Source organism: Cryptotermes secundus, unplaced genomic scaffold (genome assembly GCF_002891405.2).
Source record: "Cryptotermes secundus unplaced genomic scaffold, Csec_1.0 scaffold792, whole genome shotgun sequence".
NCBI classification, from domain to species: Eukaryota; Metazoa; Arthropoda; class Insecta; order Blattodea; family Kalotermitidae; genus Cryptotermes; species Cryptotermes secundus.
In genome coordinates this window covers 251,277-268,305 of record NW_019725425.1, presented here as the reverse complement: position 1 = coordinate 268,305, position 17,029 = coordinate 251,277, and the positions used below count along the sequence as shown (strand labels likewise).

The window sequence follows — 17,029 nt, the reverse complement described above, 5'->3', positions numbered from 1 at the left end:
AACAGTGTTCTGTTCTAATCGGAGCCCAGAAATCTGTCTGCAAATGACAGCTGAAACTGTTCGGCGCGTCTGGCATTGGTCATCTTGTTTTGTTGAACGATTTGCCTTCCAAATTGGAAATTACCTTTACAGCTTGTTGTTCAGGCCGTTTAGCTGCTCACGAATGTCTGACAAGAAGTCCAGATTGCATACCCACATTAATTCAGAGTGACCTACTTTGTATCCTTTTCGATAAGGAAAACTTTGATCTTTGCTCGTGCTCGCCAGCCTTCGTCGGGAGACTCGTCTGGCTTTTACTTATGCTCGTAAATCTTCGTCCACACTACTTCAGTTGCTCGCCAGGCTTCGGCGCGTGAGGATCCGTATATTTACTCGTAGTGTGTATAGGCTGTAGTCGTATTTTAATTTATTGGCTATAGTTTTTAAATTAAAAATTAAAAATTTGCTTGTCTCGTGACTTGTCATATCGTCCACATTACTCGCGAGCATAGTGAGTCACACGAGCACTAGCACGAACACGAGTAATGTGGCAGAGAACACTGCAGAACCTTGCCTTCTCTAAGCCAGCAAACTGAGGCCGTGCCATAGCTCAAGCGGTTAGTCGCTGGCTTCTCACCGCGGCGGCCCGGGTTCGAGCGGGGGTCTGGTCATGTTGGATTTGTGGTGGAGAAATTGCCACTTGGACAGGTTTTTTCCTAGTACTTCGGTTTCTCCTGCCAATCTTTATTCCACTAGTTGCTCCACAGTCACCGTAATCTGGGGCTGGCCAGGAGTGGCCGCAGTACCAAGTGGACTCAGTCTCACCCCACTAAGAATAATAAGAAAAGGCCAGGGAACTTCAGACTAGTGCACAGTGTCACCTGATGCCGTTAAAATATTTGTTGTTTAGGACAAAATACAGATAATTGCACTAACGACGTTACTCATGATTTGCTTCAATTGCAGGCGTTTGACAATTAAGTTTTGTTGTTAATGCTGTAATATTGTATTAATCCGTAGTGGAGATGTGGCCCGTGCATGTGCATGTAAAGAGGAGACACTGTACTAGTTAGTAGCGCCAACTGTAACTGTGGCCACAGGCTTCAATACTTCCTGTATGCCTGTATGACGTTGATTCTTTGCATTCAATATAGATCTGCAAGTTCTTTAAACACTTCACACAAACATGCAGGTACACATCTGCGCAGTTGAGATCATGTCCATCGACTTATCAGCAGCCAGTGAGTAGGGACGATACTTCATAAATGCAACTATCTTAGAAGACATAATTTTAGCGTGCTTTGAAGTATCAGCCTCCTGCTTTTGTACTCTCCTCCGGTTCAAACTCACAGTTGCGCAGCAAAGCTTCTGTGACCCAAGATATAAACAGTTTATGTACATACATACATACATACACACACGCATACGCACATACATAAAATATATACATACACACATTTCGATTAGTGTGGGGTGGGGTCCAACTGGGTCCACTCGGCACGGCGGCCATTGATTGGCCTGTTGTACCTGCCCCGGGTGATTATGATGATGGAGAATTTGGTGGAATGAAGATTGGCAGGGGAAACCGAAGTACTCGGAGAAACCCCACCCCAGCGCCACTTTGCCCACCACAAATCCCACTTGACCAGACCCGGGATCGAACCCGGGCCGCCGCAGTGGGAAACCGGCGACTAACCGCTTGAGCTATGGCGCGGCCGTACATACACGTACACACATACATACATCGCCTTTATCACAAGCACTCGAATTCGAATTCTTCAAACTACTTTGGTCGAAATATGGAGATTCAATTTTAGAATATTGTCTGGAGTTCGATCTTTACGTCGTGGCACGAGTACGATCTGTGTACATATGGAGTTACCTGTGTTCTCATCAAAACAGCACTTGTCTGTCCATTGCTCTTGATATACAATTACATAATCATGTGATGGTTGCCTGATGATAACTCTACAGGGTCCAAACGTGTAGCAATACTTCCACAAATAAACGAATATTAATCCAGTACTATTGATTTGTTTATTATAGAATTGTTGGGTTGACTGATACATTAAGAACACGTATATAACACACAAGAGGATGCATACAGTAAATATTTTGTTACGTATAAGACTGAAATTTTGTTTGAAACTTACGGCAGCGCATCTTGAGATATTTTTCTATTGTTACAGCAGTAGCAACCTGAAGATCCTGGGATGGCGACAATAGATGGGCGGCCAGCACAGTATGGCATCACCCTCAAACAGCTCCGGGAGCTCATGGAGACCCGGGGCCGTGAGGGGATTGCCAAAATACAAGATTATGGCGGTGTTCAGGAGATATGCAAGAAACTGTACACGTCCCCCAGTGAAGGTGATTATAAACAATTACAAGTTAATACTACAAACAGGAGAATCACAGCCGCTCGTTTCTCTTTACTCGCAAACAGAATAGTGACAGATTTAAAATGAATGAAGCTTCAGTATTCAGGAACAGGTTTCCATTTTGATTTAATTGAAAACCGTGTTAAAGGCGTGTCTGTAATATTGAGGTCAATGTAATTTTAGATTACAAAATAAAATATAGAGAACTATGGGCTTGGGATATTGGCCTCCGTAGTCTAGGAGTAACGTTCCCACCTCACGACTCGGTTTAAACCCGGTGGAGGTCGTGGAATTTTTAAGGGCGGAAAAATTCAGGGAACAAGTCCTCCGGGAGGGACTTTAAGCCGTGGGTCCCGTGTCGTAGATTTACGGCACGTAAAACATCCTCATGTCTCTAGGAGACCTCTGAGCAAAATTAGCCAAAAGTTTCCCGCCCAAGTAGTTTCCAATGCCTCTGGTAGATGGGGGAAGTATCGGGTACCGAGGGCCGACCTCGTTGGTTGAACGGGGCTGATAGTACGCACCAGTACCGGTAGGGTATGGCGACTGGTAGAATATCAAAAGGGGACGTACGAGTACAATAGACTATTAGTCGCGGTGCATGGGGAAACCCATCCCCTCTAATAATAATAATGGGCTTGGGATTATGTTTCTACCTATTTATTTATGGTACACAAATTCCCTTACATTATTTATATAGGGGTGAAAAATCGTGTAACAGTGATGGGGAAGAAAATGATGATAATGTGAAGACAATAAAGTGGAGTGCCAAGGTTTCCCAGATTATGGATACAGTTTTGCTTCTTATGCTGTATGTTCTGTAATATCATTGTGATCCTCCCTGTTACAACCTTTGGTGGCCTGACACACTTTGTTGGGCCTTCTCAAATCATACTTACTGAACAGTGCAGCTGTTAAAAATCGATAAATATTTCAGTGAAAGAAGTTTCTTTCCTAGTTGACATATTACTGACCATTTAACCAAAACAATACCGCCATGATGAAGAATATAGTACGTAAGGTTCATTCGAGTAGTGGATTTGTTGAACTGTTTAGCTCAAAAGCGGAACATGAGAAGTTATCTTTAAGAAGAGAAATGGACTGATGGTGACTGATATAAATAGGCCTCTGGTTTGCCGTTCACATTCAGCTTCTTCGCCGTGCTCGTCATCACTAATTCGTTTTTAAAAATCGCAGAACGATGAACAGAAATTACTCACGTGCGTAAATACGATATGTAAATACAATCTGTATTCTTTCACAGTTAAGTGCAAATACGCGTACACATACTACATGCATACCCAGCGTACGAGTACAAGTGTTATCAGCAGGGCCCGGATTTTGATGACCTTAAAATATTAAAAAAATGACCTATAAAATGACCCAAAAAATCCAGAAAAATGACCTAAAGGAGAAAAGATAGAACACTTCGCTTCCATGTTATTCACATTTCAGAAAACATATGAAGAAAAACTCTCTAAAATGGCCAAAAATGACAAGAAATACCCTTAAAAGTCCAAAAATTTACCAAAAAAATTACCCTGAAAATGAAAAAGTGACCTTAAACCTAAAAATGACAAAAAAAAAGACAAATTACCTATAAAATTTACATTTCTGTAACCAGCAGCCCATATCAGAGATTTATATATTTAAGAGCATCGCATAGGATACAAGGAAAAAAAGATGACATGTCATCAAAATCCTGGCCCTGGTTATCAGTGTCTCCAAGAGCACAGTAGATGTGGCGTGGTGTAGCTGCGTCCCACTAGTTTCTCAGTGAACGAACCCTCACACATATTGTTCGCTAGGCGACCAATTGACGACTCAGAAGCTGAGTTGGAGCACACAGCGTGCGTAACCCCTAGGTTTCGGGTTTAGCTTAAACATTAAATCAGGTTACAGGCTTCATGTAGGAACTGAATTTTCGTCCATTAAATGCTGGTAAAACTTGAATCGAAAAACACTAAAATGGGGCAGTTGATTATCTCCATCTCCACACAATAAAATAGGATCGATACTGTGCATAAAAACACTAGGACTCGATAATAATAATAATGGGCAGATTGTAACATATGTATCCATATACAAAAAACGCAATATGTTAAGTTTGTACAATGTATCGCCTGAAAAAAAAGGCGAAACATGTAACGAAATTATGTTTATCCCAAAATAAACGCATAATTAACACAATAAAAGTGTGAGCGAATTATTTGGTAGATTTGCTATGTAAAAACATATATAATATATGTAGGGGTAATTTATGAATTGCGACTGTGGGGCATTTCCCACGGCTCCAGAAAATGAACACTGAATGGGGAGAAACATAAATCGGTATTCCACTGTTAAGCCTGTATTGCACTTTCCCGTCGTAGGATGATATAATTCCATTTTGGAAATCCTAGTTCAGTTTATGGCAAGTTATATTAAGTCTTTCTTAACATTTCTATAGTTTATTAATTTCTGATTTGTCCTTGAATTTAACCTACAAACATTCTACCACATGACCCTGCTTATGAGGGGGAAGGGAGCGCTTTAAATCTGAATACTTGCGGGAAGCATATTACATATCAGTAAGTGGAGGGTTGATATTGGAGAATTTTGCTTAATTACGTTGCTTTAAGAATAAAACGCTTTTAATATAAGAATTTTCTAGACAAGCGTTTCCATTATCAGGCTGAGGATATGAGGGTTACATTGTTCTTTGTAAAGTACAAGGATCCTGTACTTCTTTTGGCTTGTTTTGGACTTCATCCATTGTCTGGTATGTAAAAGACAAAAGACCATGACGTTTCACGGGTCCAGTAATTGAGACTAGCTCTTTCTAACGGGCCCAACTGAGTAGGTTTATCCTGCCCCACCCACCTGAAGATGGAGACAGATCCAGTCTCCGAAACGTCCTGGTCTTTTGTCTTTTACTTACCAGACGATGGATGAAGTCCAAAACAAGCCAAAAGAAGTACAGTATATACCATCGTCAGAATCCTTTCAAGTCTGTACAAGGATCCTGCTTTAACATTGGATGGTAGTTTTGTACTAAGTTGTAAGTGTTGTAAGTGCAACAGCAAAATGCAGGTATTACGGACGTTGTGAGAAGGAGGAGGAACTTAAAGAAGGCAAAGACAGATGGACAGATGCACATAAAAGTGCAATCATCAGAGGAAGAGGTGGGATGAAGAAGAAGATTTGACACCTTGTATTGCTCTATTTAGGTATTTACAAAATCCAAATTTTGCAGTGTGAGAGGTATAAATCTTCATATGTTAAAGATTAATCTGATACACGTATTATGTCATGTGCATAATTTTCATATGATGCCATGTTTTTGGAATAATACATGTAAAATACTACCCACTTCCTTTTCTCCCATGCTTTGGTATTGGGTGATCATTTGTGAAATGTTGCGTGCTGTGTCGCTCTCACCAGCATTATTAATAGATAATTTTATCATTTTCAGGTCTTAGTGGGTCAAAAGTTGACATAGAACATAGAAGAGACACTTTTGGCTCGAACACCATACCTCCCAAGCCACCTAAGACGTTCCTACAGCTTGTCTGGGAAGCATTACAAGATGTGACGCTGATAATTTTAGAAATTGCCGCTGTTATATCCTTGGCATTAGCTTTTTATCCCCATGATGATAGCTCGGGTAAGTGTTTTGGCATTGATGTAAATCAAATCTATTACAAGGGGATGATGTATTTTTTGTGAAGGAATGTTGTTTCTTAAGCGTACAAGACTAAAGCCAGTGAAGGTTAAACTTGCACGAGTGTGAAGGGTAATGGTTTCAAACTTCAATGATAACACTGTTGATCACATTATTTGTTACAAGGTACGTTGCTGTTAAATTATCTGTTCAAGGAATATCCAAAATGTTTTGTAACTCTAAATGAAGTTTGCAGATTTTATGCAAGTGACATACTTGTACTGTTTCAAATTAAGAAGGTGCTGCCATATTGTCAGTTGTCTGAGGTACAGTGTATTCTTTTTTTGTGTGACTTTCATTCCTTAAATTATGAATTTAAAACTCTGATGCTGCTCTAATTATCAAATAATTTGAATTCCTTTATGAGATATGAGATTAGGCAAATGTTCACAAAACCTAATGTAACTAGTGTATTTTATAAATGATGGACACTCATTACATTGTGTAGCTATGTAGTTTCCTTCTAAGGATACCTTTTTTATATACCTACAGGCATTATATTTTATTATTGTCATGTTATTGAGTTATTCTAGACAGACTTTGGATTAATAGCTCGATTAATGAAATACTTATAGATCGTAACTGCTGTCACTAATTCGCACACAGTACAGTTTGCTACAGTACCCACTGAGTCTTCGCAGTCTTCTGTATCTTCACCGGTTGTCTGGTAAAGGTCACCCCTACTGTAACTCCCTCAGCTTCCATGTGTCATGGCTCCAGTCCTCACTAGCTGGCACTAGTCTCACAAGTAACTCAGCATTGCTACCCAACGACTTACAGTGGGAGTTACTCCACCAGGGGAGACTGTCCCACAACAGCTTCAGACTTGGACTGGTCTGCTTGCCTGAAGACTCTAGACTGACTCACTTGACCCACTGGTCCTCAGGACACACTCGACAGAAAGCACCTTTTCTTGCAGTTCTTCTGTTGTTGCATGTTGTAGCTATCTGCGTGTACCTGCAGAGAACACCACTTCCCACAATTTCTCTATTGTTGTGTGCATTAATTGTTTATTGTGCCGTAACAAACTAATGGGCGCCTCTTCTGGTCAAACTATTCCTGCTTTCAGATGATGTACCACCTTGCTCCCTCCTTAAGGCTGCAAGTTTTGAGTAACCTACAAACTTACCACCATTTCTTTGTTTCCAGTTGAGGGCAAAACTTCCAAGATTGGCTCGTGAGCTTACATCTCTGGTTCTTACTCTGCCTGTAGTCTCTTTTTTTCTCTTGGGCATTGGCCAGCTCCTCCAGAATGTCTTGACACTCCTGACAGATTCAAAAGATGATCTCCAGCACTAAGAGCCTCCCAGTCAGCCTCATTAACAGGCCTTTTGCTTCCTAAATGTAACTGCTCTTTTTGGCCTCGGTTTCGTATGCCATTGTTGCGTTTCACCTGTGCCCGACCTCTCTTCTCGAACGTCCGTTCAGTAGGTGCTTCTTATACAACATTGTCCTTGGTCTGCCTTTTCCGTGGGCCCCGTTTTGCCATGGCTGGTTGCCTGTCCCCAGATTGGCCCTCCATTGCTCCGATAGTTTCTACTGTGACCTCTTCTGTAGGGACTCCTGTGGACAACTGCTTGCTTGCTCGCTCACTCACTCAGTCACTCCCTCATTCACGCATTCATTCATAACTGCCTTAAACGAATTCTGTCACTTACTTATATAGCCATGGAATGGACATGGACCTACAGTGAACACATCACGTGATTGCTATCCAGCCAATCTATTGGTGCGTCGGTCAAATCTACAGAAAACACATCTTCCTCTATTGTTACATATTAGATCATGTTTACAGAGCTGTTGCCTGGCAATATGTTTACAAATCCATTACAATACTGAGTGTGATTAGTAGTTCCTGCATGTTATGTCACTGGTATTTGAGGTGCAGTCTGCATCCACATTCTCATGTTATTTGTTCTTTTGTAGATCAGAAAGCAGTGCTATTCAGTACTTTGAATGTGCACATTTTGAAATGGGGCATATCCTTTGGTCATTCAGTATAGACATATTGTGCTGAGTGACAGAACTTCGCTGTGAAGTCTTTGACAAGAAGCTGTTTCATGAAAAATGATCTATAACCATTTACAATAATGAGAATTATTTGTAGTGAGAGGGGCATGCGGTAGCATAGTTGGTTGAGGCACTATGCTACAAGCCGGAAGGTTACGGGTTTAAGTCCAGATTAGGTCATTGGATTTTTTCAATTGACCTAAATTAATTAAATAATTTTCCTGGGGAGTAAGGTGCAGCCGGTGCGTAAGGCTGACAAACTTACCGCCATCTTTGAGCCAATTGTCTAGATAATGTGGGACCCTCAACGTCTCACAACCCTATGGGCCTTCACAGCTTGTTACAGGATAGCTTTACTTTTTACTTTATTTGTAGTGAGATATAACATAACACTGTATCAGCCCTAAGTAGTGATGAATTCTTTACAGGTGTGCCATTTATGTTGATCACCTTCAGTAACTCTTCTGTTTAGCATCATATAAGAAGTTTCAGATAATAATTGCTAAGTTTCAAAGGGGACACATGGTACCACATACAGTTGTTAATACATGTGTAATGTGTGGGGTCAGTAGACACCCTAGAGGAACATATATCAGTTTTGTTCTGTAAGTCATAATGCTTGGTTACAGACACCCAGAAATTGTTGTTAAAACTTAATCACTCATATAATAATAATGGTTATGTAAACAGATTTATTGTTAACTAGTATGGGTGGTGGTTGCATACAATTCTTCATTCCCTTGAGTCAGTAATTAGTGGGGATATTCTGAATGTGATAATTATCACCCTCTTTGCTGTGAGGACAGTTAGAATTCACAAACATATGAATATCTGAACTTCTGAATATTAGACACTTGAGTAGTTTATGTATGGTGTTGGAGATTATAGGGTTAATTAGAAGCATTGGTCATAATTAGCAGTAGATGATTTGAGATCTGAGTCTTCTTCTTTCATAGCTATGATCCCATATAAAATGGTTTTATAAGTGTAACTTAAGTGATTTCCAAGCACTGAAGCATTTGATTTGTTCCTATTTTTACTTCAATATTGTGTAGACGAGACAGACTCGTTGACATTACTGTAGATCTATATTTAACGGATATGTGGTACATTATGATAATGCATCGATATGCATGATTATCATCATCCATATTGAGAAAATGTGGATGCTTCCTTGTTGTAGAAAGTATTGTAAAAGTAGATAAGATTATGTCCTGTATTCACATCCCAGAAGTAACTAACTGTCTTAATACTGGCAGATGAAGTATGGACACCAGAATGGTGTGATGTATTTGTTCCCATATGTACATGAGTAGTGAAAACGATCATTTTACGGCTGATGAATGGGAATGTACAGTCCTCTACTATGAAGAGGAGGGCAACAGGTTCTTCCAAAATACAGTCAACTCTCTATTATCCAGGGGCGGATTAACCGGTTTGCGGTGTAACCGGGGCTACTGAGGCTTTTTTGAGACTTATATGTTGTTTAATATTCACTCACTTTTGTTTCACATGGTGAGTTGTAACACTATTTTTGCACTAGTGTGAACCAAGCTCTGCATTCTTTGGTCCCATTATGCTAACACAATATTCTAGGGTAGGAGTGAAAGAATGCAAGGATTTGTGGAAAGTTTCTAGGACAGATACATGGCCCCAGTTAGTTTCTTTGTATCGATCTTCAAGTGCGTTAGCAAAATGTCAGGGTGTAAAAGGAAGCGTGTTGTGTTAAGTATTCAACAGAAAAAGGAAAATGCTGCGAAAAAGTAAACGACGATGTTAAATTTTTTTAAAGTGTTAAGTGTGAATATTCGTAAAAAATGTTGGATGTTGCTGAAGACTGTGATTGAAATAACTAATTCATATTTCAGTGTAATGTAAAAAAGTATTAAATAGGCCATGAGATGACATAAAAATGAGGTTGAATAAATTTAAATACAGGTAGGCCTATAGTATTATGAAGGTACAGTATTACAGTACTACTTTTAATAAAATTTGTCTTAACCGGGTTTTCGATTAATCGTGATTTCCATCCCCACCATTATCCCGGATAATTGAGAGCTGACTATATTGGTACCCATCTAGCGGACCACACTTCATCACATCCCAGACCACCATAATCTTGGAAATGCTCAGGATTGTGTGATGTTCTGTCAGCAGAGTGCTGGTGTTACTGAAGTTATACTACAATGTCCTGTTGAAATTCCCAAGAGATAAACATTTCTCTGTGTGAAATTTGAGGTTCTCCCGATGAAGACTCTTGAGATATGGCACCATGTAGTTTTGGTGGTGGGTATCAAGTTTTCAGAGGAATGTGCTGCCTCCATGTCAGGGTAGACCTGAAGATGGAAGCAGCGTATCTTCTGAACTGTTAGTATATATGTACCAAACTGCATGATGTTATATCCCAGAAGACAGTAATGTTCACTAGCCAGGTTGTCTTCTTGGTCCACCTAACCTTCTGAAGTCTGGTAGTTTAGCACATAGAAAACTCTAAATACATTGTTAAGGTTGAACATCTTAGATCTTTTGGTTTTCCTTACTTCTTAAGTTGAATTCCAGAGTCATGGTTACTTTGCCTAACATCCTCTCTTGATTTCGTCTTCCATAATCATTCTACCCCTCTCATTCAGTGCTTCAGTGCTACGTAACCTCATAACCTCAGCAGTAGGTACGGAATCATAAACTTGATCGCTTTAATGTTTGGATTGTCTCATGGAACCCTGAGTTTGTTTAATGACCCCCCCCCCAAGTCTGTTTTGTTATAGACTTAAAATTTTTTCTTGTTTCATTTCTCTTTTCCTGATTACCCTTGTGAATGCTGTACAGCTGTTTCTGTTTCATGCCTCTTATTTTCTTATCCTTTCCTAATTAATTCAATAGTAACAAGTGGAGTAATGGCAGTTATGCATTTTTATCACAGTGACTGTTCAAAATATAATCCTTATAACCCATATTCATTCGTGACAATGGCTTGTAGTTGCCTGATAGTCATACAGAGAAAAATTACATTGTTTGAAAATAGGAATTAAAAGTACTTGGCACTGAACTACAGTATTGCATTGAAAATCTCAAGATTATATATTAGGTTAAAAAGGAAAGCTTTAATGAGAACACTCTTGAAAATGAAGTGAAAGCTTTCTGGCATAGCTGTGTACTGGAACTAAAGAGAACTGGTCACTTCAGCAAAGAAGGACCATAAAGCAAAAGTGCTGCGTTTCTAAAGAACAGAACAATGTGCTCTGACACTGTATCGTTGCAATACTAACAGCATCATTAAATGACCAACTTAAAAAAACGTTTAGTTAAAAAATCATTGAATGCTAATATGGGGCTCCAACCATGATTATTTTGTAATGGAGGAAGGACTGAAGCAAACCACAAATACTGAAATAGAATGAGTTCATGCTCGGTATTATGGCACTGTATTTTCTCTCTTTATTTATTTATTTCTCTTTTTCTTCTGTTTTATTTATTTTTTCTTTGTGTGCCTCTGCACTTCAACAGCCTTTTGTACTAAATGTTGTGTAGTGGTAGTTAGCACTTCAAATGTCGGAGGCTTGGGCTGGCATTGTCCACCCTGGGGAAGTCTCACTCACATGTTTTTCTTGATCACCTCCAGGAAAATGCTAAGAATAATGTCATAAAATATACATTCTCACTTTGCGGAAATGCTTGCCATTCAAGCTGGAGTAAGTGTGCTGCAGGGTTTATTTTCTTCAGTCCATGTTGCCATAGCATCTTTACTCTCAAATCCTGTCATATCATATCATATTGAGATTTTTTTTTTTTTTGGCAAATGAAACAGCTGCTGTTGTGTGGTTAGAAGGCTTGTTAGTTTCCTGAATCTTTTTTGTAAGATATATGAAAGCATAAAAGAACTGGAGATTACTGTTTTTTTTTTACTTGTCCATAATGTGGTATTCTAAAGAACAGAACATTTTGGAAACAGGAACTGTTTCCCAAACATATTCTGTAGAATACTGGACAATGGACTACATCCAAAAACTCAAGTGGTCCTGAGTGTTATACACATTCATCAGACATCTTTAGAATCTAAGAAAACAACTGGTTCATTCCAGCGAACCAAACAGAGTTATTTGATGAGGTAAAGTGTCAAGTAACACATTAAAGTTTACTTTGTGCTTACACATAAACAGACTTACATGAGCCCAATCTCCATCTCTTGATAAAAAGTTGTATAATGAATTTCTTATCTTTGTCTACTATAAAGTTTATTGTTCAGGTAATATTAGAATTACACTGGACCTCTGATTTGGCTAATTTTCTACTTCTCTTTTCATTGTGTGCACTTAAACTGAAGGTAATTAGTGTCTCTGCTTCAATGCTATAGATGAAAACTTTCAGTGAGGCTGATGCTCAAGTGCCACAGTGCAAAACGAACTAAAAACTGGAGAAGAAGGTGTACCCTACATTTGCCTTACATGATACTTTGGACCCCCACAAGTTAATTCTGTTCACATAGGAACAATTTTTAAATGTCTTTAAATGAGTAACACATGAAGATATTTATTAAAAGTTGGATATGCTTGTATTTCTCTTAAATTTTAAAAAAGAGTGAAGTTGGTGTTAAATGGCTTAATTTGAATTAAAAAAAAAAGACTTTCTTACTGCTACAAGCCGTACACTGTCTTTAATTTCTGACATTGGTGTATTATTTGAAGAATCCAAGCAGCGTGTGAAAGATGGCTATGAACTTTTTCAGGCGAAGCTAGTTAATACATAATCATACAGTTTCAGTTGTACTCTGTGAGCCGTATTAAGATAACTGAAACTTTACTCCCTCGTTGATACAGAGGGAAGTGCTGGGTGTTGGGACTACTGTAAATGTTCAGTTAATCTGTCAGTAGAACTGTGATTAGTGTAGAAGTGTGGGTGTTCTGATCCACGTTATTATTTTCAGTTTTTTGGTGCCATTGATGCTGTTGTTTTCTTAGACTTGTATACTTTCCAGCAGCTGTGGTTTGAACAGTCAACCATGAATTGCTGACAAATTCATGAGACCCCATCCCTGAATTAGATCCAAGGAGGCAGATTTGCATGATTATTCATGGCAGTGAACTTTGACTAAGCAGATTCGTTTAAGAAATTTCAGCGGTTATCATTTTTGGTTATTATTCTTGGGGTGTTGTAAGACTGAGTCCTTTGATACCGCACACATAGGCTTGAGCTAACACACTATGTAAACAACTGGAAGAACAGTTCACCTGATAATAGTTTACACTCTGACACTGGCAATTAACCTCTTTCATGTTCTTTTATTTTTATGGATTGCCATCTTCAGCGGGTGTCAACAACGATGGTAAATACATTGGCTTCTGGGTGTTCAGTAGATTTTGTTGTAGCCACTTCCCCCTTGCTCGCTCACTCTGATGTTGTTCCAAGTGTTTTGTTTGTATGGTCAAAGGGAAGTGATAATGTATCTGTATATAAATGTAACTTAAAAGCTTTCAGGAGGATAATCAGAATATCAGATCCTTGGCTACAAAATGTCATTTATAAATAATGAAGCCTGTGAAGACTTGTTGAAGAGGATTGTTGTAAACACAGAAAATAATGTTTTAAAAATGTTTATGTTATGTGATTTGGAGTGTGGGAGGGGGGGTGAGATTGCATGAGGGTGCTGTGACCTGACCACTTTTGAAAAAACACTGATGTAGTTTTTTGCACTTACTGGTTTAGAAAGTTCAGTAGTCTTTTCAGAGTTCTGATTGTGATTCTCATTTCTCAGTAATAGTATGTAATCATTTAAACAAGTGTTGGCACCACTGACAAGAATATGAAATGGACGACTTAGCATTGAATGAGCTAATAGGGGCCAGGAAGGTATTCATCTTCCCCACTGTATTTTCCCCACTCCATCTTGAACAGATTGAACCCTGGGTCTTGCAAGTTGTGAACCATTGTAGTTGTTCCGTATGGTGATGTCCTGTTAGCATTGTGGCACCCATACATGGTATAAAGTTTACCCTTGACAAAATTCAATTTTCAAGCTTATGGATAACAGAATGTGTGTGTAGAATACGCTTTAGTAGAATTCCACATTGTAAATGTTGAGCATGAGATATGTTTTGTCAGTCCATTGAGTGAATGTGTGGAGCACAGTGATAAAGAAGTTTAAATTGTGCTCACAATAATATTTTTGTTTCATAATGCTGGTTTTACATGTTTTTCTAACCTTGTGCAGAAGTCCATGAAACAGTTTTATTTCAGTCATTCTGCTCTGCAGTGACACATATGACCAGAATACTGCATATGCATTGGCAATATGGTCAGATGCCTGTGTGGGAAATGTGCAATTTGGTCTAACATGAACATACACATTTAAGTGAAATAGTTATGTAGCAGGACAAACGTGTACTGTATTTCAAAATTAGAGCTCCAAAATTTCTATCTGTTTTGCAGATTAAATTGTATTTGTATGCAGTAAGCTGTTGCATTGTCTGTCCCCACATTTCTCTTCCTTCACTGTTTGTAGAGGAGAAGTTGTACAAAATGCAAAAGGGATAGCACGTCTATAAAAGCATGCATCAGTGTGCTGAGTCTTCTCTTAATATATCTCTTGCTGAGACCTGATTTTTCCAGTTGTAATTGATATATTGGTGGTTTTTAAATGTTTCTCTTCTGTGAAGTATGTTACTTATTATTGTTTTGTTGTAGCTGACACCTTACTATCAGCATGCTAGCAATATTATTAACCCTTTAGCGGCATAAAAAGGGATAATGTTTTCTTTACGTGAGAAGTAAATGTGATATGTTGAAGGTTTATAAATGCAGAATGAGAAACTGATAGTTGTATATGTATACATAAATTGTGGATTTAAGCATTCCTGAAGAAGAAGTGGACTGAAATTCTGCTCATTCATATTACAGCAGAGATCAGTAAATGTTTTCTTATATCTTGATTTGTTCATTATCTTGTGAGTTCAGAAAACAGATGAGTTGGTTTTATGCATGAATACACATGAGAAGAATTGAGATTCCTTAGTTTGTTGTGATGTGAATCTGTGAGACACTCATCACTGCTCTCATAAGATAGTGTTTTGGATGATAATGTAGAATTTACACATCACTTTCATTTCTGTGTATATTGTTCACCGCTTCTAATGCTGTGAACTTGGAATTTAGCATTTGTGGTCATGCAACACAGAAATAAAGTTTCACTCTTATGATGTCTTATTGTTCTAGAAGGGCCAAAGATTGATGAGGATGAAGGACAGCATGGATGGATTGAAGGCTTAGCAATTCTCATCTCAGTCATAGTCGTGGTCATTGTAACAGCATTTAACGATTATACCAAGGAACGACAATTCCGAGGGTTACAGAGCAGAATTGAAGGCGAGCATAAATTTTCTGTGATTCGAGCAGGAGAGGTGAAGCAGATATCAGTTGGTGACATTGTGGTAGGAGATATATGCCAAGTAAGTATCTTCTTCAGTTTTTAAAGGCATTGCCATTTCTTTTAAATACTGTTCCTTTTTCAACCACTCTTTGTAATTTCACAGGTGAAGTATGGTGATTTGTTACCAGCAGATGGCATTCTTATTCAAAGTAATGACCTAAAAGTGGATGAATCATCCCTGACTGGTGAATCAGATCATGTAAAGAAAGGAGAGCATTATGACCCAATGCTTCTCTCAGGTAAGTTATTGTGTAGTATCTTGTATTTGCATGAGTAAGAAAGAAATGGCATTTATTTCTTGAAGATTACAGTCTTTTGGAATGTGAAACAGTGTAGTTGGTAACTTCATACCAACATTTCAGAGACACCTGTTGCCTCCATCTTTGAACCGTGAAAGTGGAGATGGCATGTTCCACATAAATGGTAGCGCCTATTTCCCACACTACACGGTGGCACATCCCAGCTCATGTTTGATACCATGAGTACTTTAGATCTTACACTTCCTCCTTGTTCATGATCATTCTTACATAAACTTATTATCATATTGTTATTTTTAGTGCATTTTGGAGCACTTATTTTCAGTTTACTGGTAGCCACATAAGATCATGATGTAAGCTTGTGCAGCTCATCACCGTTCAGCTGTTCACTACTGCACTGTGTCCTCACGCTGCTTCAACATGCATAAGTGCTGTATGAGTATACCGCTTCCAAGCCCGTGGAACAATCTAGTTGGTCTTATGGACTGGATAGTCCAAAAACAATCTAGAAGCCAAGAGAGGGAAGTGTCGAAGCTTTGAGAAGGAGGCATGCACCACTGGCGTGTGACCCCCCCCCACTTGAGCTGCCCAGCAATATTTAACAGAAGTATTGTAGTTACTAGAAAGAATATAATTGTAACAAATAAGGGGTTGCATGTTACCCATTTTGTGAAGTTATATAATTTTTTAGATATTGTAGCTTCAAATGAGCTGTTGTAGAACATCTTGATAAATGGATTTAAAGTAATATGAGGTCATTGTCTGTTCTGACATATCCTTCAGATATCGAACAAAACCACATAAAACTTGTAAAGCAAAGTAACCAGTCCCGTGCTTGAATTTGGATGTTGCTTGGGTGCTGGTCAAGGTGTACTAAAATACTGAGCATCTCAGTTAACAGACTATGGAGTCCCCTTAAATTTATCTTATAAGTTTGGGTCTTTAAAAAGAATGACAGGATTTCAGGCACCCATAGCTTTGGAATGAAAACAGAAATGAGGGTCATTTTTGCAGTATTTTATTCATTAATTGAAACAGTTTATAATGTTATATTTTAGTGTCCTGTTGCACTGATTTAAGTCCATGATTTATTTCACCATCTTCTAGTGCATACACTTGTCTACCTCACTCCTCTCTCTCGCACTACATGTTTCGGCACAAAAGTGCCATCTTCAGGTGCTTATTCGATTAACGTTAAACTAGTTCACTGCATGCCTTGTCGTCTTCATATTAAAATAATTAAAATATATAGTTATCATATATATTGATAAATATTAAA

At 38.6% G+C, this 17,029-nt stretch overlaps 1 protein-coding gene across 17 annotated transcripts in view; it reads left to right on the top strand.

Annotated features, from left to right (window-relative positions):
* The window catches only part of LOC111863401 (plasma membrane calcium-transporting ATPase 3), a 400,552-nt gene that overhangs the window by 274,225 nt on the left and 109,298 nt on the right, over nt 1-17,029 (top strand). For 12 of the 17 annotated variants that reach the window (XM_023849693.2, XM_023849692.2, XM_023849691.2 and 9 more), the window contains 5 exons: nt 2,169-2,349; nt 5,815-6,006; nt 13,376-13,393; nt 15,280-15,512; nt 15,597-15,732. In XM_023849693.2, coding sequence (XP_023705461.1) covers nt 2,193-2,349; nt 5,815-6,006; nt 13,376-13,393; nt 15,280-15,512; nt 15,597-15,732 — 736 coding nt within the window. In that variant the 5' untranslated portion in view covers nt 2,169-2,192. The remainder of the gene's footprint in view (nt 1-2,168; nt 2,350-5,814; nt 6,007-13,375; nt 13,394-15,279; nt 15,513-15,596; nt 15,733-17,029) is intronic. The other 5 variants (XM_023849698.2, XM_023849697.2, XM_023849689.2 and 2 more) reach the window with 3 other exon arrangements.